Raw genomic sequence first — 19,758 nt, 5'->3', positions numbered from 1 at the left:
GAGTTCTGGTCTGGTGGGCAAATAGCTAACTAGGGTGTAATCTCTTGGTCCCCCTCCCCTGCCGCATTCTGCATTGGGGGCCTCTGATTTGAACTCACATCACGTCTGCGCTTCGGCTTCCCATCCTGTCTTCTAAGTGCTTGTCTTCTTCTCCACCTGAGCAAGGAGCTCTTTGAGGCAGAGGCCATGACTGGTTCCTCTTTGTGTCTCTAGGACCTGGCACAGGGGCTGGAGAATAATAGTGCTTCATCATGCGATTGAATGAATGAGACAGAGCCACTTCTCTAGAAGGGAAACACACACAGGATATCCAGCTTCAGTTTCTGTGATGCTCCCTTAAAATGGGGAAACGACCTGGGATATTCTTGTCCAGGTCCCAGAGGTTGGGGAATGGTTCTTGGGTATGTTTCTGACTACAGTTCCACTCTGACCTTTCTTGCCAAATGAAATTTCAACTACACCTAGGGTGAGCTGATGAAAATCAGGAGGAAAGGGGGTGAAGGAAGAACCCATCTCACTGACTCAGTTCTGTCACCACTTAATCACTTCCAGTAGCAATTGAACTTTCAATGCAAATGCCCCCAAGCATCCAGTTTTGACATCTTCAGGCCCCTTGTGAAGGTCTTCAGATTGCTCAGACTGGAATTTATTCCCTCTTTAAAGAAAAACCCTTCCTTCTGGAAATGACTTTGGTACACGTACCTATAAAGGAAATTTATCCTGAGGATGAGGCAGGCAGAAGCAATCAAGGAACTAAATTCAAGGAAGTTGCTGATGTGACTTTTATTTCCCCCTTGTGCCACTTCCCTCTTTCCCAAGACTCCCTTACTTCTACCTGTCCTGACAGGACCTTTAGCTTCTTGGAGAAAATCAAAGTGCATAAAAGGTTCCTGGTCTGCTGAGCTGTTTTCTTTGAAAACTTTGGTTCTCATTTGCTTAGAAATTTGAAAGGAAGAAAGTCTAAGGAAGACTTTCCATGGATTAGAATGTTTGTTTTAATTCTAAACTTTTTCTTTAGGGAACTCCAGGCTCCAGCCACCCAACCAATGGCATGAAAGAAAGAGGGTAGGTTTAAAAAAAAAAGAAAGGAGATGGAGAAACAGGAAGACAATCCAGAGAGTAAAGAAACTGGGGCCAGCTACCTCCAGGTTTAAGCAGACGATGGAATCCACCCTGAGGGTTGGGGTCCAGAAGATCAGAAAAGCTGAATGAAGACTGGCAAGGTGGGAGGCTGGGGCCAAATGGGTCAGAAGAGGCCCCTCTGTGAGCATGGAAGGTGACACCTCTACACAAAAGCCGGTCCCCAAGGAGGCCGAGGAAGAGTGGGTCACATCCCTTTGTCCTGTTTCTCCAACCTCCAAGCACAGAACTGGAGTGACTTGTACATTCAACACCATTACAGGGGGAAAAAGAGGCATGTCTGACTGAGGTGCATTAAGACACGTCATTCCAAAATTGGGAGCCAATTTCCAATCTTTGTTCTTTGAGATCGGAGGTGGATATCCCTCCCCTTACTCCTCTTGCCTCTTCCGTGTGTCAGTGGAGAGCTGAACCTGACATTCATGCGTTAGGTCATGTAACACCTGTGTGCAGGTGCTCTGAGAGGGACAAGGAATTTTAGTGAGGGTCCTGGAGCACCTGAGAGAAGACAAGACTGGTAGGGGCCCACCACAGTGCTCAGCTCCAGATGACTGAGCTGCAGGAGGGGGACAGAACTGGCTTTGACCAGACAGTTCAGTCTACAGTGATACTCTTCATAGATGAAAGACCCACGAGGTATTGGCTCCTTCTTGGTCTGAGAGGAAGGTGATCATCATATTCACTTGACTTTGACATCATTTTGTGGGTCAGGAAAAGGATAACATAATGGCAATGTTTTCTTAGGCGTGAGCCAAAGTACATGAGTTGTATTGATACCCCATTCTGCGTTTTACAGAATGCCATAAACTTCCCTGTACTCCTCTTTCTATCTAGGCAAGAGATGCATTTTAGGGATAAAAACTTTGAAAGCACCTAAACCCAAACTTCACAAGTTACTGATGTCTTGTGAAATCATCTGCTTCTGTAGAATCATTCAGTAGAATTAGACTGAGCTGATGAAAAGACTCTTCCAGCCTTTATTATCAAATTTATACTTCAACAGTAAGAGAGGTTGATTTGCAGGTGGATGGCGTTTAAAAGCTGTTAACCACCTGAAGACAAGAGTCTATCAACTAAGTTAACCACCTGCCTGTCCTGCAAGGTAACCCTGAACAGGACATTCTCTCTGGACTGGTTCCTTCCCATGTGAAATACAGAACGTTGTGCAACGGCTTGTATTTTTCTTTAGTACTGTGGGCCTGGCGCTCTGCTATACTTTTTACGTGGGTAGTTTTGTGCAACTTTTCAGACAGCCCAGTTTATAAACGAGGAAACAGAGACTCAGAGGTGGGCACCTGCTAACACTTGTCAGTGCAGTCCTATTCCTAAGCCCATGTCTTCAGGAACTTCCAGTATCAGAGGGGAGATCTTTCTCAGCTCTAGAAAATGTGGATTCAGCATACTCCTCTTGGCCAAAATAATTTCCTAAAGCAGAAGTCTGGTCCTGGAATAGTTTAAATCAAGAAGATGAAAGCAGGTGACAATAAAGAACCTTCCAGCTGTAGACCAAGTGGCCCGAAAATGGTGTTTCCTATAACCATGCAACAGCCTTCCCGCCCACGCACCGGGCCCCGGCCGCCTGCAAAGCCTGGCTGGGAGGCTGATGTAGACAGTGGGAGAAGCTGCTCTCTGAAAGGGTTCCGTGGCTGCCCGCGGTGAGTTCTCCCACGCAACTCTCCGCCTCCACCCGGGGATCGAATGACTCTCAGCGTAGGAGGCCGACAGCAGCCCAAGCAAGAGCAAGGAGCAAGTGATCACGATAATGCTGTTTGTAAAAATCTGTTTAATAAATATACATCTTAAAAGTACCAAAATAATTACCAACAAAATACACTATGTGCACTATTTACAGGAGGGTAACACAAACCTTGACAGGTAGCGACTTTTAACCCCACCCCACTGACAGGTTTAACAACACACCTGTTACACGTTACTCCATACAACTGGGCCCAGCCATTGAATCCATGGTGATTCAACCGAAAAGCACAATAAATAAAATATAGTCCTTTCATCAAATTTTGAATAACTTTTCCTCAAAACTCCACCAAAGGTGACATTTAAAAGAGGTTTTCTCTGAATTCCAATCATCCTTCTTGCCCCTCTTCCAAAGTTCATGAAAATAACAAAATGAGGGCTAATCCACCAAAGTAAAATGTTCTGGGCCAGGCAGTGTGCAGTGTGGTTATAAGTATATCCTTTTTTTTTTTTTTTCCTTTTTTCTTTTTTTTTAGAAAAATAAAACTCTTTTTTTGTACAAATATACAAGTCCATGTTCTTTTAGACACTTTCCAAAGCTCATAACGTCAGGCGCTGGCCTCCAAGCACACAGTCATCATAGGGCAGCTAAAAAGAGAAAAAAAGGTAGGTTAAACTTCCAGAGCTTTGCCAAGGGTACTGGGATGATGGTGAGGGCTGCTACTGGAAATAACTCAAGTATTCTTAGACTCCCTGTAGAACCTGAATATAAATTAACTGCCTGGGCTGAGGGTGTTTTCCTTTAAGGATCCTCTCCTTCAGAAAGAGCAAAAAAAAAAACAAAAAAAAGACATACTCTTGGGATACTGCTTAGGGACACTCAAGTTTGACAGCCTCATTATGTTGAGACCCTCAGAATAAGGAGGCGCTCTGGGGGCCTGAGAAGGTAGAGGGAGAATGGCCACTCTTCTTCCTTTTTGCAGAGCCACGAACAAGTTAATCGGAACTCACCTCATCCTCTGTGAACTCTGACTCCGTGTCATAGCTCTCCTCATCCTCGCTCTCGGGCAGCATCTGAAGGTTCTCTAGGGTCAGCTGGCCCAGCTGCTGCTGTATCCGGGTGCTTGGGCGGCCCCAGGTGAGCTGGTACGGGGAGTAGCCCTGGTAGGTGACCCTGTTGACGTCGGCCCCACACTTCAACAAGAGCGACACCAGGTCGGGATTCTGCAGGTCAACCGCGAGATGGAGGGCAGTTCGGCCATTGCAGGGCTCCTGAAACCAAAAAGAATTTGAGATGCTTACGGCTGAGTGTGGGGTTTCTGCTTGCAACAAAAGCACGGGATCATATGGTAGAGGGCTGGGAGCCTGATGCACTCCATCTGAAGGTGTGAGGCACTCACCTGTGCGTTGACATCAGCACCCAAGGACACCAACAGCTCCACGATGCCCAGGTAGCCATGAATAGAGGCCAAGTGCAGACACGTGTGACCTAGGGGACCAAAAGTAAGAAAATATAACCCCTTGTTTCAACCCTCACTTCTCAAGCAGAACCTTTTACCTATTCTTTTAAGGGACAAATTCTTCTGAATTTGAAGAACCCAGAATCTGGGTTCTGAATGGACTTTAGTAAGGCATCAAGTAGGCCTTTATGAATACACGTGTTCTCAACTTTTCACACGTTGAGAGTTTAAACCTTGCTTGGACTCCTTAAGTCGGCCCACCTCTCCCTTCCCCACGTCACCTGCCCTCTGATGGGCAGGGCAGCCAGACGTACCATTGTAGTTGGTGGCTTGCAGGACGGAGTGGAGGTGCTGGGTCCCGCGGGGCTGAGTCAGGACTCCCACACTGGCCAGGCAGCCCTGCTCACAGGCAAGGTGTAGGGGGGTATTTCCTCGAAAGTCTCGGAGCTCAGGATCACAGCCAGCTTCCAGAAGTGCCCCAGCGATTTCTGGCTGGTTGGTGATCACCGCCAAGTGGAGAGGAGTCTACAGAGAGAAGAGGGACAGAAAGTATAAGCCATGGATCCAACCTACAGTCTGTGTTCCCTTGAAGCCCAAGAGAAATCCTGGTGGTGGGTACTGCTCCTCCCAGGCAGGTACAAGGGGCAAAAGGCAAAATACCAGAGGCCCCAGGTGGGCTTCATAAAGGCCTCCCCAATCAGTGGAATTTTCTGTCCTCTCTAGGATGTTGGCTGATTCAGATGTAAAAGGTCAGGTCAGATAATGACCAGGAATTGTTAATTTAGAAATCATTGGGAGGAACTGAGCTAGATCCAGCTTTATGACGGGGTCAGAGAGGCCCGGGGCCGGGCGAGCAGCGCACCTGCTGCAGGTTGTTCTGGAAGTTGAGAAACGCCAGGTCTCCCTTCACTTGGCGGACCACTTCCATGGTCAGCACCTTCTCTTCATGGATGATGGCCAAGTGCAGGAATCTGAGGGGAAGAGAGGGAAAACCCCGCAGGGCTGGTGAGTGCGCTGCGCGAGGCCCAGGGAGGCGCGGCCCGCGGGGGATTGCGCAAGGTCGGGGTTTCTGGAGGCCGAGGCCGCGGTGTTTTCCGCGAGGTTATTATGAGCTGAGTGTTCCTGGCAGGCGCCCAGGGACTTTCCGGGCCCCCCCGCTTAGGCGGCGGGCGCCGGCCAGACCGCCCCGCCCTCTCGCCGGGCCGGAACGCCCTGTACTTCCCCTCCCGGCCGCTTGGCGCCTGCCAGCGGGGCAGAAACTCCCGCCCCCCTTATGCAAGCGGGGACTTCGCGTCCCCGCCGCAGCCCCGCCCCCGGCCGAGGGGACCCGCACGGGGGGTGGTGGGGGGGTGTGTATGCGCGGCTGCAAGGCAGAGCTGCTGGACCACGGCCCCGGGAACCCGCCCCGATCCCCGATTCCCCGGTCCCCGCGCGCAGCCGTGCACCTTTGCACGGCCTCCGGGTCGGTGCACGGACCCCGGTCCGCCGCCGCAGCGCAGGCCCCGCGCCTCGGGCTGCAGGCCCGGCGCCCCCGCCCGGCCCCGCCACCCGGGCCCGCGACACTTACGAGTCTCCGTCCTCGGTGAGCTGCTGCTTCCAAGGCTCGGCGCCGCGCGGCGCCTCCTGAGGCTCGAGGCGGATCTCCCGCAGCTCTTTCACCATCTGCTCGTACTCCTCGTCCTTCATGGAGTCCAGGCCGCTGTCGTGGCGGTCGTCCAGCAGCCGCTCCTTCTTGAGCGCGTCCCGGGGGCCCTCCATGGCCCACTCCTGGCCGGGCTCCGCGGGCTGGAACATGGCGCGGTGAGGGCTCGGGCGCTGCTCCCCAGGTGCGCGGGCCAAGGGCTGCGCGGCGCGCTGACTGCTCGCGGTGTCGCGGACCGACGGGACGGCGAGTTCGGACTGTTGTGGGCTCTGCAGCGCCGCCGCGGCGCCCTATAAACGCTGGCAGGGGATTTCTCCGGGGCGGGGTCAGGCGCGGGGAATTTCCAAGCCAGTCAGACCAGAAAAGAGAACTGGCCTCGTCCTCTGCTAGGGGGAAAAAGAAGCCTAAACCCCGCGCCCGGGTTCATCAGAGAAACTCCCTGCGATGAGCCACTGGGGTCATGTACAGGGAACTTTTTGATGAACCCTGAGTGGCTGGAAAGTCCTCCCGACCGGGCCCCCTCCCCCGGTACTTCCCTGAAGCCTGCACTCAGTAATCCTGACCCTCTGCAAGAAACCTTCTTTCCCTGGGGTTTCCCATGATCGATTTGATTTGGGGTCGTCTGCTCCTGAGATCCCAAGGACGTAGGCCTGCAGGGCGGTTCTCCATTGGGGTTTGCAGAGCTGCAGGTCTTTTCCGGTTTTTAAAAAATTTTTTCTTTGATCTTCTGAAGACGCGAGTGGAAATGTTGGCTGGGTATAGGGATTCACTTCCCCAAACCTCTCTGCAGGAAGGACGCACTGGCGGGTGGAAGGTCGCCGCCTGCCTCTGCGTTCCTGCCCATACCAGGCTCTTGGCAGTGCAGGGACGTGTAGCCCCCCAGCCCCCCACTCAGGTAGAAGTTGTGAAAGTTTTGGCGTTGAAAACCTAAATGCTTGGAGAACCCTCAAATCATTTCCTCGGGATTAACAATCCTGCTGACTGGGGGAGGGGCAAGCACTCTGCACCGTATGCGGGAAAATGCTGAATATGACCATAATATTTTTCAAGGAAAGCGAGGTGTTAATCTTTGTAGTAGAGTTGTAGACACCTTGCAATAACAAAATAATTATTGAGGTCATTTTCCCTGATTTGCACTGTGCTGCTGCAGAGAACAGATCTTTAACCTACTTCTGGGTGCCCAGCTGGGTGACTTTCCAGAAGCATTTGGAGAAGGTGGCTGAAGAATGGGTTGAGTCGTGCCTTATCCAAGACTGGGCCTTAAGGTTGGCTAAGAAAGTAACTGCCAGGCAGACTGCAGGAGCTCAAGGCAGCCCCAGCACGGCCTTCATCCTGCCCCTGCTGGCTGCTTGCTCTCCTGCCTGGGGGAGGACAGCAGCTGGACCTATCCATGCCATATGGGTAGGCACTCCAGGCTCACCATCCTCGGGTCTCATCTGCAGAAATAGAACTTATGCCCTCTGCCCCACCCCCATCTCCTAGCCAATGAGAGGAATGCATTCATCTGTTTCTAGAACTGGTCCAGGCAAAATAAAGCAACTTGGGTCAGAGTTCTTCAGAATGCGCCCTAGGAAGCCTCTATAGTTTTGCAGAGATTTCTGGTGATTATTGCAAACATCTTCAACTTGACTGGCCATGTACTAACCAACCCTTCACCTCTCCTCATCTCCCCTTTCCCCACTCCCCTACCCTCAATATCTGAATGTAGGAAATCTGTGCCAATGGGGGTGAGAGACAAAATATGAGGGGAAAAAAAGTAAAATCAAGAAATAAACCTTCAGGGCAGTAATGGTCACATACTAAAATGAAAACTTCCCAGGGATAGACACCGTATGTCTGCAGGCATGTGATATACAAATGCATAATTATTAGGCAAGGCGGAACGAGAACTCTTAAGTAGGAGATCTCAATTTCCAGCTCTACCTCTAATTAACTGCATATTAGTTGGAGAGATTAGCTACCTTTGCTATGGGATACCTGCTTTTATAATAAAAAGATTGGATTTAATGCTGTTTAGATTTTTTCCCCAGATTAAAAATTGTATTACTTGACCACAAATGCTTGTGTAACTTTGCTAAGGGTGACCGTGTCTCTTATTTATTTATTTATTTTTGGCTGTGTTGGGTCTTCGTTTCTGTGCGAGGGCTTTCTCTAGTTGCGGCGAGCGGGGGCCACTCTTCATCGCGGTGCGCGGGCCTCTCACTATCGCGGCCTCTCTTGTTACGGAGCACAGGCTCCAGACGCGCAGGCTCAGTAATTGTGGCTCACGGGCCTAGTTGCTCCGCGGCATGTGGGATCTTCCCAGACCAGGGCTCGAACCCGTGTTCCCTGCATTGGCAGGCAGATTCTCAACCACTGCGCCACCAGGGAAGCCCGACCGTGTCTCTTAGAAATATCACAGTATAAATTTTTGAAGGGCTCCAACACTTTCTGCAACACATTGTTAATTCTCAGAACTAATCTTGTAAAAACTATTGTTCCTACTTTCCTAAAAGGAAACTGAAATGCAGAGAAATTTACCTAGGCATCCCATGGCAGTTTATCTAATTTCTATCCCAACATAGTAATCATTTGGCCAAAGCAGTCATGGTATTAACACTTTTGAAAACACCTTGTGAAAATGAGACTGAATACACTGTAATTTGGAAGATATGCAAAGTATTTTCTACTCCAGTTGTTAGGTAAAATAGAGGGTAGATGTTTCCCCATCTGGGGATATTCACACCTATAAAAAAGGTACAGAAATATCAAACTCTAAATTCCCACTTACAAAGGATACCTTAGAAGAGGATTATTAGCTGCAGGTTTAAAAATGATCATTGAAAAAAAAATCATGCCTAAGTCAAAAGTATCTCAGGAATAAGTTTTCTTTGCACCTGCTGTGATGGCTTTCTGTAGCTGAAGGCCTTGGGCAATTGGTGGTCTTTATTCCTGATTGTTTAGTGTGACACCTAGTGGTAAGAGTCAGGTCCAGGCGTTCTCTGATTTATCATGGTGCTTTGGAAATTTTGGGAGGTGCTGAGCCTTGATGACCTGTCCCTGGGGTGGGGATTCCCAGGGAGGTTCCTTTTGTTTTTCTGCAACCTGGGAGACAGTTTTGAATAACATGACCCAACAGGTTTTCCCTCTATCATATGCTCTATATGGTTTAAATCAACAAACATTACAGCTTGGGTGGTAGAGAACATACTTGGAAATCAGAAAACAGATGGAGCAGAAGACAGCAAAACTGATTTTTGGTTTAGAAAGACCTTTGCACACTTAGAGTTCTCCCTACCTCATTGTCAAGCATTTTAGCTAATCTTGACCATTTTAAAGATGTTAAAGCCTTTTAATGTCATTTGGCTTTTTTTGGGTTTGTTTTTGGCCACGCCATGCGGCTTGCGGGATCTTAGTTCCTGGACCAGGGATCGAACCCGGGCCCTGGCAGTGAAAACTCGGAGTCCTAACCACTGGACCGACAGGGAATTCCCTTTTTTTTTTTTTCTTCTTAAATGCAAAAGGCAAAAGAATGAATAAGTTAACCTTGAAGCTGCACAGGATACAGCCATAGGGAAGGACAGGATGGCCAGAGATGCTCACCTGCTTCAGTGGGGGCAGGAGCACCCCTGTGGGAAAAGGAGCACCATCAAGGCCTGGTGTGACTGCAGGCACCTTGTGCACTCTTCCCGGGTGGGAGATGCACAGCGTGGACTGAACCTTCTGCCTGGGGTGCCCAGTGGCCTGGCAGCATGGAGATTTTTCTATAAGTTCAACCAGGTGGTCCAACATATTTGGCTTTTCTTAAACATCGTGGGCAGGGTGTCCTGTGTCAGTTGCTAAAAACTGTTTTAGCCCCAGCAAACCACACTCCTGAAGAAGGCTGCCCGTGGCTCACTGCAGCAAGGCTGGAAGAGAGAGGAGCCACGACAGAGCCCTAGAGGGCAAGCGAGTCAGGCACGCTGCTGATGGACGCCCCACTGTGAAATGCTGAATTTATATTTTGCCTCCAATCCCAGGCTTAGTTTTCTTTCCTCTTGTGGTGGTTAGCAACTGCATCCGTCCACCCCCGTCAGAACCTGGGGCTCCCAAGCTCTGGAGCTTTCCCCACAGAAAAACAGCTGTCAGGACTTTCATTTGTGGTGACCTGAAAATAAGACTGTCAAAGCCTTCAGGGGTTTCTTTTGCTGCAGTAAATCCTGCAATTTAAAGGGGGGGTCAAAGTTTTAAAGGGTCTCATTCTCAAATACCTTCCTATAGGGGCCAGGCAGTTTTCGCAGATGAGCGAAGCCGGCCATGTGAGTCCAAGAGGGCGTGGTGGCATCTCTGACTGAGAGAGTATATCCCTCACGCTCAGCTCAGACAATTTTTGCCAAGCAGCACCTGGAGTTCAGCACTGATATTCTGTTGTTAAAAAAAATCGGAAAATGGATTTTGATGTGAAAAATTTCAAATCTTAAAGCATTGTAAAAAAAAACCCAAACAAAATGCATTTCTGCATCTTTTGGCTAAATCGAGCCTGCAGGCCCTGAGTGTAGAACCTCTTTTTTCAGCCAAGGTACGATGTTTTCGTGGTGCTTTGGGGGAAGGCACCCGCCTTCCCCTCCCTTGGCATCATGGGATCTCTGCTCCTCCGTGTAACTGTAACCGGAGGCTGGGGGTAGAGTGTGCCTGTCCAGGAAGTTCCATCTGCTCCTGCAGGCGGGGCTGGAATCACTAAGCCTGGAAAAGAGAGTTCACCCTCCCCCAAAAAACGTTTCAACCCTATCCTGTAAAATAAGGGTAACAAGTTCAACAAAGTTCTGATTTTTCTTACAAAGATTACTTAGGTTTTTTTAAACACTCAAATGCTTTCAATAAACATCTCCTTGAGGTGTTCCTGCTAGGCTGGTGCCTCAACCTTGTGCCCCCTGCCAGTTGGGTAACCGGCAGCTGCCGGGGAGGGAGGGGGGCCTGCAGGTGTCACCTGTGGCCCCAATTCCTGGCTCTCCCTTTTCGCCGTTTGTCGGCAGTAACCACGTGGTCGCTAAAGGTGTGAGGGTGATTCGTGTTCTGTTGTGTTCAGAGAGGAGTAGTTGGATTAGGAAGGGGATGGAGGCTTAAGAACCCACTACTCCCTCTGCATGCCAGTACGTTTGCTATTTTGTCTTGGGTGTAAATTCACTCTGAGTTCAGTCAGGGTAGGAGGAGACTTAGCGCCAGGGCACTCCGACACAAAGGCCTGGTACTCTGCAGGATTGGGCACCTACGTGAGAGGAGGTCCCTGCCCTTGGGCACCATAAGCAAGGGAGAAGCTCATGATCCCTTTCAGCATCAGAGGCAAAAGCACCACCAGAAACTATACGGGGATGTGGCTATTTCTTCCCCTCTGTGGTCTAAGGTCTTGGGAATGGTGTAGGACAAAGGTAAACAGAATCATAGCTGCATCACAGATAATCAGAGAGGAATCATAGATTCGCTTCAGTTTATAAACAGAGTGAAGACTTAGGAACCTTGATTCTCAGCCCTTTCTTGTAATCACCAAGATAATGTCTTTCCCAAACCTCCTTTTAGACCCTCTGTTCGCTGGAGTAGAGCCCCAGATTACTTGGATAAATATGAAAAATTGAGATGTGTCTTGGAGTCTTATCTCTGAGGCTGTTAATGGGGGATACCTATAAAAAAAATCGATTCTGAAAGTTATTCTTAGGCTTTTTATTTTTATTTTTTCAGTTGAAGTATAGCTGATTTACAATATTGTGTTAGTTTCAGGTGTACAGCAAAGTGATTCATGTATATATGTATATATATATTTCAGATTATTTTCTATTATAGGTTACTACAAGATACTGAATAAGTTTCCTGTGCTACACAGCAAATCCTTGTTGCTTATCTATTTTATATATAGTAGTGTGTATCTGTTAATCCCACACTCTTAGGCTGATCTTTAAATGCTGAAAGCAAATGAGAGAGTAAGAGGAAGGGTCACAAACAGAAGCCATGAGCTGAGAGAAAGGGGGAAATTGGCCTGGAACATTTTTCCTTTGTTACTGGGTCTCAGCTGTCAGAGTCCAGTCCCATGACTGTCACATATTCCCTCTGGCTAAGTCACTCAGCTTGGCTCCGAAATGCTCATCATTTCCTATTTCCCACAGCTGTTTATATAGGCCATGGTTCAGGGATTATTTTACCAAGAACACTGACATTTTCAGAAAATGAGGTAGATTAATGCATCATCAAATCTTTAATGCTAATATTTGAAAATTGGGCCATTTAGAAGAGAAGTTGAAGAGCATGGGAGATAGGGAATAGGGGTGCCCCTACCTTCATTGACTGAAACTCAAGAGGCTAGGGGAATGGGGTGGGGGTAAGAGTGTACGTGCAGGTCTTGGTAAATAATCTACATGAACACGATGATGGAGAAAGGGCAGGGAAGCACTCGTACAACCTGGTCACAACGTTGGCTCGGCTGCCTTGAAGGGCTCAGATTCACCCCCAGGTGGCCAGGGCATCAGGGCAGGAGGTAGAGAGAAGGATGAGTGTTCACAGGAGAAAGAGGAGGCTACAGACAGGGCAGGAGCATGGAGTAAGGGGGGTTAGATAGGGAGCCACAGTGGAATTTTCTTTCACGAATGGCAGAATCCAGGCAAGATAAGAGCGCAGTATGGATGGTACTGCCTGCAGCGACATCTTCAGGTTGTCTGTGGAATAACTGTTCTCCGAGGAATCACATTTTTTTTTTTTTTAAACTATTTATTTATTTGGCTGCTTCGGGTCTTCGTTGAGGCGCGCGGGCTTCTCTCTAGTTGTGGCGTGCAGGTTTTCTCTCTCTGTAGTTGTGGCACACGGCCTCCGGAGCCTGTGAGCTCTGTAGTTTGCGGCTCGCGGGCTCTCTAGTTGAGGCGCGCGAGCTCAGTAGTTGTGGCACGCGGGCTTAGATGCCCTGACCAGGGATCAAATCTGTGTCCCCTGCATTGGAAGGCGGATTCTTTACCACTGCACCACCAGGGAAGTTCCCACATTTTCTTAAGGAGGGGATTTCAGGAAAGATGGCTGGAGGATGTGCTCTGAGACTGGGTATTTAGGTGTGACTATGGTGCATCATTTATCACAGCCCTGGGGAGAGCTGTGAGTGTCCCCTCTCCTGAAATCCCTAGAGCTGATCCGTTCAGTTTATCCTACTTTTGAAATGACTCCAGGGGCTTCCCTGGTGGGACAGTGGTTGAGAATCTGCCTGCCAATGCAGGGGACACGGGTTCGAGCCCTGGTCTGGGAAGATCCCACATGCCGCGGAGCAACTAGGCCCATGAGCCACAACTACTGAGCCTGCGCGTCTGGAGCCTGTGCTCCGTAACAAGAGAGGCCGCGATAGTGAGAGGCCCGCGCACCGCGATGAGGAGTGGCCCCTGCTCACTGCAACTAGGGAAAGCCCTCGCACAGAAACGAAGACCCAACACAGCCAAAAATAAATAAATTAATAAATTAAATTAAAAAAAAAAAAATGACTTCAGCCCATCCCCTTTCCATTTCCACTCTCCCCACATTAGTGCACCCCCTGTTTTACCGTAGTAGCCTCTCAAATTGTTATTTATACATTTACTGAACACTTACCATGGCTGGCACTTGATATACTTTATCCTATTTAATCTTCACAACCATTCTCTTAGATGGAGATCATTATCTGTTTTGAAAGGAATTTGAGGCTCAGAAAGGTTAAGTCACTCAACCAGAAAGCCAAAGCCAGCATTTAAATCCATCACCCCATGCTACCCCTCCCATTGTTCCTCTCCACACTCTAACAGTGTGGCTTGACTGTTCCTATTTAAAAGTTTTTCAAAGGTATTGGCACAAATTATATGTTGTATTTTCTGTAGTATTAAAAAAACATAGACGTAGCACTTGCACGTGGTTGAAAAAGTGGTTAAAAATTCAAGTAATATCAAAGGGTTACAGCGATACGATTAAATCTCCTTTTGCAAACACACATTTTTGTCCTGTTATTTCCTGTAACAGGACCTCTAGTGACCTACCATGACCGGCAGGACAGAGTCTGAATTCCTCAGGCAGCATTTACAGCCCTCCAGAGTCAGAGCCCGCCCAGCTTGGCCACCCCAGTCCCCGTTTCTCCCCTGCACCAACACTCCGCTCCAGGGGCTCTGGCCTGCTCCGGGATACGTCCTCGGCCGTCCCTCCCTGCCCAAGGACCAACTTCTTCCCACTTCCTTGTCAGGACCTACCCTTTCCAAGAGCTCTTCCTTCTCTTCCTCTCCCTGGAGTACTCTGCCCTCTTTTGAATCCTTCTACTTCTTATGGCCTGGCTTGCACATAGGGCCTGAGGTCACACGTTGCCTTGTACTGCTTAGTTATTGTTCAGTGTCCCCTTTTGACTCTAGCTTGATGCAAGGATATGGGGTGGAATGGGCACTGCTGGGAGGGGTGGAGAAAATTCATTTCTTCTGCGTCTTTCTTGTCCGGTCCATTGTCTAAGGCATGAGTATCCTCTTTTCTTCAGACCTAACATAATTGTTCTTTGACTCTTCTTCTCTGTTAATACCTCACTTTTCATCCAATCAACACTTCTCTATCTGGAAATTATCTCAAGAGCTCATCTGGTCCAGCTTCTGCCTTGGAGTGAGGTGTTATCAATCTCATTTTACAGAGGAAGGAGGCATTGTGGGAGAAAGGCTACTAGGAGGACAGAAGGCCAAACAGAGCCATCATAGAACTCAGCCCATCCGGAGCATTAATAAGAGGAGTGAAGATATTACAAATAGACTTAGATTGTGCCCCACTTCTCTTCTTTCTTCTCTACAGCCTGAGAGTAACCCCTAGGGTGGGACCCAGGATAAGAAGGCAGATGACTTCTCCTCAAAACCTTCAGTACAGAGATAGATGAGGTCCTGGAGGCCCAGGCCAAGAGATCGAAAAGTAAGTTGAGACAGAAGCTCTAGCTTAGAGGAATCAATAAGCACTTGCCTAGAGTATCCCCTGTGGCAAAAATCCTTCAGGGACGTAGGATGAGGGGAAGGAGGCGGAATGGGAATCAATCTGGTTGACTAAGAGGTTTCCCAGCAGGGCAATGCCTCATCAGAACTCCCATCAATGGATGGCAAGGCTGAAGGCCCATGGACACATGGTTGTCTGGACCCAGTGGAGGGGTAACTGTCATTCCAGGATGATCTTTCAGAGGCAGCAGCATTTTCAACACAAAATATCATACCTCAAGAGCTTGACCTAGTTTCACAAAGCATGCACCAACTATAACATAATCAGTGCTTAAAACAAAATGCCTGTACTAAGAATGATATATGGTGTGTAGTCTATCTGACTCAGGTAACATCTACAACAATTCATTTCCCAGATGAGTCTTCCTTAAAGAGGAAATCCTAGAGAGGAGTTTAGGTTATCCAGTGCAGGCTCTAAATCTCTGATCACAGAGAACTTCATTCAAATAACACTACATGTGAACATCCACGAAATAGTTTTATAAAAGTAGCACAGGGAGGCTATTAGATGCGTTAGCTGTCAGGGCATCTTTGCAACTTTCCACTGTTAAAGGTTTTACCTTTTCACTTCAAGTCTTTATTCTCACTTCAGGTCTAGCAATTTGTCAGGCCAGATTCATATGTCAGGTGATTCATATTGGTAACAGCAGGATTGAAAATTAACACAGAGATATATGGGAGGGGTGCTGTCTGTAGGGTGTTGAACTGAGGCTAAAAATAGGTGGGGGGTTCCTGGGGAAGGCTCCTTCATGGCCACAGGCACCACAAAAGGAAAACTAACTGGGGAAATCTGCCCACAAGAGAGGACAAAAGCCCCCGCCTCTGTCATCCCTTTTGCCCCACAGGAGAAGCTCGAGGTGACAGTGAATTTGGTGCTTTCAAAATGTCACGGCTCCCACAGACAGGCTGCCCTTCCTTCCCACCCCAGACTTCCGATCAGAGGCTTTCCCTCTGCGTAAATTCACTTTCTTAGTTCCTGCTCCAGGATCAAGCACAGACGTCTGTCCCTAACTACCTGTAGCTATGTTTAGTCAAAGGACTGGTTAAGCTAAAGGAAATGTGACATATTGACACACTTGGCTAATATGAAAAAAGAAATCTCTAGAGAAAAATGTATTATATATAGAGAAAAAAATAAACATTAATTTGTCAAGCATTTTATTAAGCACTTTTGTGCCAGGCACTGTTGGGGTCTGAAGGTACAAAGAAAAGAAAATAGGCTCTTGGCTCTTAGGGAACTTATAGGCTGGTGGGGAGATAATCAGGTACAGGAGTGATTTTAGTAAGGAGGCTCACTTTGAGATGTGAACAAAGTGCTCTGGGAGTATAGAATTGGGGACGCTAAGGCGGGCTGGGAGGGTTGGTCAAGGACAGCTTTTTTTTTTTTAATTGAAGTATAGGTGATGTACAATATTGTATAAGTTACAGGTGTAAAATATAGTGATTCACAATTTTTAAAAGTTATGCTCCATTTATAGTTATTACAAAATATTGCCTCTATTCCCTGTGTTGTATGATATATCCTTGTAGCTTATTTATTTTATACATAGTAGTTTGGACCTCTTAATCCCCTACCACTATATTGCCCCTCCCCGCTTCCCTCTCCCCACTGTAACCACTAGTTTGTTCTCTGTATCTGTGAGTCTGTTTCTTTTTCTTCTTTTTAATTTTAATTTAATTTTATTTTTGGCTGCGTTGGGTCTTTGTTGCTGTGCGCAGGCTTTCTCTAGTTGCGGTGAGCAGGGGCTACTCTTTGTTGCGGTGCGCGGGCTTCTCATTGTGGTGGCTTCTCTTGTTGTGGAGCATGGGTGCTAGGCACACGGGCTTCAGTAGTTGCAGCACGTGGACTCAGTAGTTGCGGCACACGGGCCCTAGAGCATGTGGGCTTCAGTAGTTGCAGCGTGCAGGCTCAGTAGTTTTGGCTTGTGGGCTCTAGAGCGCAGGCTCAGTAGTTGTGGCGCACGTGCTTAGTTGCTCCGTGGCATGTGTCTTTCTCTGTCTGACTTATTTCACTTAGCATATTACCCTCCAAGTCCATCCATGTTGTTGCAAATGGCAAAATTTCATTCTTTTTTCTGGCTGAGTAGTATTCCATTCTGTGTGTGTGTGTGTGTGTGTGTGTGTGTGTGTGTGTGTGTGTATCACATCTTCTTTATTCATTCATATGGACACTTAGGTTGCTTCCATATCTTGGCAATTGTAAATGATGCTGCGGTGCACATTGGGGTGCAAGTATCTTTTCAAATTAGTGTTCTCATTCCTTTCGGATATATACCCAGGAGTGGAATTGCTGGGTCATATGGTAGCTATTTTTAGTTTTTTGAGGAACCTCCATACTGTTTTCCACAGTGTCTGCACCAATTTACGTTCCTACCAACAGTGTACAGGTGTTCCCTTTTCTCCACATCCTTGCCAGCATTTGTTATTTGTGTTCTTTTTGATGATGGCCATTCTGACAGGTGTGGGTGATAAAGGACGGCTTTTAAGGAACAAGTAGGAATTAGTTAGAAAAGGAGGGAGAAGGACGTGCCAGGAGAAGGGAAAGTCTGTGGCAAATCATGGAGGTGTGAAACAAGCAGTTGTACGTGGCTTGGTGTGTGGGGGGAGAGATGAGAGTGTCAGGCAGGAAGGAGATGGGGCAGGGCCACGTGACCAAGCAGAGAAGCTGGGACAGCACCTTGAAAGCCATGGAGAGCCACTGGGGGATTTTATTTTATTTTTTTAAAATTTTATTTTCTTTTTTTGGCCGCCCCGCGTGGCCTGTGGGATCTTAGTTTCCCGACCAGGGATTGAACCCGGGCCCCCTGCAATGGAAGGGCAGAGTCCTAGCTACTGGACCACCAGGGAAGCCCCTGGGTGTTTTCCATGGTGGCGGCCATCAGTGTGCTTTGGAAGACTGTGTGGCAAATAGACTGAAGTGGGTTAGGCATGAAGCTGGTGACCAGTTAAAGGCAGTGACTGGAAAGTGAGGAAGAGAGATGGCTGACGAGATCCAAGAGGAAGGATCTACAGGTCTTGGTGCCTGACTGGATGAGAGGGAAGGAGAGAGGGAGGCATCTACGAGCTCTCAGTTTCTGACCTGGGCTACTTAGTGGCAAAATCGGAGGAAGAGTGGGGTGGCGGAAGGTGATGAGTTCTCTCTTGGACGTGTTAATTTGAGGGGGTCTAGGGGTTACATAACAGGTGATTGAATGTGGGGATTTCTAAGAGAATGAAATATTTGGGAGTCATCGGCTTATTTGAGAAATAGCTAAAGTCAGGGTGAGGACAAAGCCACCCGGAATTGTGTGTAGATTTTAAGAACCAAGATGGGAACACCAGAGTTTAAGGAGTGAGCTGAGGCTAAGAAGCCAGCAGAAGAAACTAAGAACAGCCAAAGAGATGGGAGGGAAACCAGAATAGAGGGCTGTCCCAGAAGCTGAAAAAGGTGTGAGGTACAAGAATATGGTCATTGGAAGAAGTGTCCCGTGTGGCAAGATTGTGTGTCTGTGCAAACTGCTCACCAATTCAGGAAACTTGAGAAAAGAAAGCCCAGACTGAAAGAAAAGAAAGTTTTACTTAAGATAGGTTGTTGAATTACTCGCTAATATACAGTTACAAGCCTAACGAAAGGGGTCCTTCAGGGCTGTGATTGCAAGATTTACCATTAGTACATTAAAAGCATGTAAGAGGGGCTTCCCTGGTGGTGCAGTGGTTGACAATCTGCCTGCCAATGCAGGGGACACGGGTTCGAGCCCTGGTCTGGGAAGATCCCACATGCCACGGAGCGACTAGGCCCGTGAGCCACAATTGCTGAGCCTGCGCGTCTGGAGCCTGTGCTCCGCAACAAGAGAGGCTGCGATAGTGAGAAGCCCGCGCGCCGCGATGAAGAGTGGCCCCTGCTTGCCGCAACTAGAGAAAGCCCTTGCACAGAAACGAAGACCCAACACAGCCATAAATAAAAAAATAAATTAAAAAAAAAAAACCTTACAGATATTAAAAAAAAAAAGCATGTAAGAAAAATTTAGCAGCTCTTTCATTTTGTAAGTGAAGAGAGGGAGGTAGATGAGGTTAAGGGGTGTAACCAAGGTCGCGCAATTAAATATACCAGGACTAGAATCTACATCTCTAGATAATTTAGCCCTCTGCTCTTTCCTCTACATCAGTGATTTGTTCTCAAACTGCAGCTTGTGTTAGAGTCTCCAGAGGACTTTTAAAACACGGATTGCTGAGCGCCACCCCTGGAGATCTTCATTCAGCAGGTCCTAGGTGGGGCTCGAAAGTGCCTTTCTTCCAAGTTCCAGGTCTTCTATTGCTTCTGGCCGGGGACCACACTTTGAGAACCACTGCTCTAGAGGCCTCTTCATCTCTAACATTTAAAAGTACTAAGGATTCTAGAAAGCAGCTAGGTTTCTGGATGCTTAACCATTCTCTAAGAAACCCTCCTTAGAATATTAATTTGCTTAGAAAGAATACTTTCTTCATGTGAGTCAGGGTGTCCTTCTGGAAAGTATGAATACGGAGCTGAACTTGATTCATTCAAAGTTCTGTTCTGAGTGCCCACGCTGTTCTAGACACTCTTCTAGGCATGGGAGATAACAGTCCAAAACTCTGCCCTCAGGGAGCTTACCTCGTGCAGGAGACAGAAATGTACTAGATAAATAAGTAAAATACAGAATATACTGGTGAGAGTGCTTAGGAGAACAATAAGTCAGAGAAAGGGGTAGAAATGTCAGGGCAGGAGGACATGTTGAAATTTTAAGCAGGGTGGCTGGGAAGATGAGAGGGCAAACAGTGAAGTAAAGATCTGAAGGAAGGGAGGGAGTGAGCTGGGTGGCTGCTGAGGGGGAGAACCGCGTTCGGTGAGTGCAAAGGCCCT

General features: G+C 48.0%; 1 protein-coding gene and 1 long non-coding RNA gene across 2 annotated transcripts in view; one reads left to right on the top strand and one right to left on the bottom strand.

Annotated features, from left to right (window-relative positions):
- The window catches only part of LOC309625152, a 104,377-nt gene that overhangs the window by 37,482 nt on the left and 47,137 nt on the right, over positions 1-19,758 (top strand). The window lies entirely within an intron of this gene.
- NFKBIA (NFKB inhibitor alpha) lies at positions 2,904-6,220 on the bottom strand. The gene is made up of 6 exons (XM_082384187.1): positions 5,863-6,220; positions 5,158-5,266; positions 4,610-4,820; positions 4,236-4,324; positions 3,847-4,107; positions 2,904-3,483 (listed from the first exon to the last, which is right to left on the bottom strand). Exons 1-6 carry the CDS (start codon positions 6,087-6,089, stop codon positions 3,436-3,438), a joined length of 945 nt encoding a protein of 314 aa, XP_082240313.1. The 5' UTR covers positions 6,090-6,220; the 3' UTR covers positions 2,904-3,435.

This window comes from Balaenoptera borealis (genome assembly GCF_965194805.1).
Source record: "Balaenoptera borealis genome assembly, chromosome: 3".
NCBI classification, from domain to species: Eukaryota; Metazoa; Chordata; class Mammalia; order Artiodactyla; family Balaenopteridae; genus Balaenoptera; species Balaenoptera borealis.
This window is presented reverse-complemented; position numbering and strand designations above follow the sequence as displayed.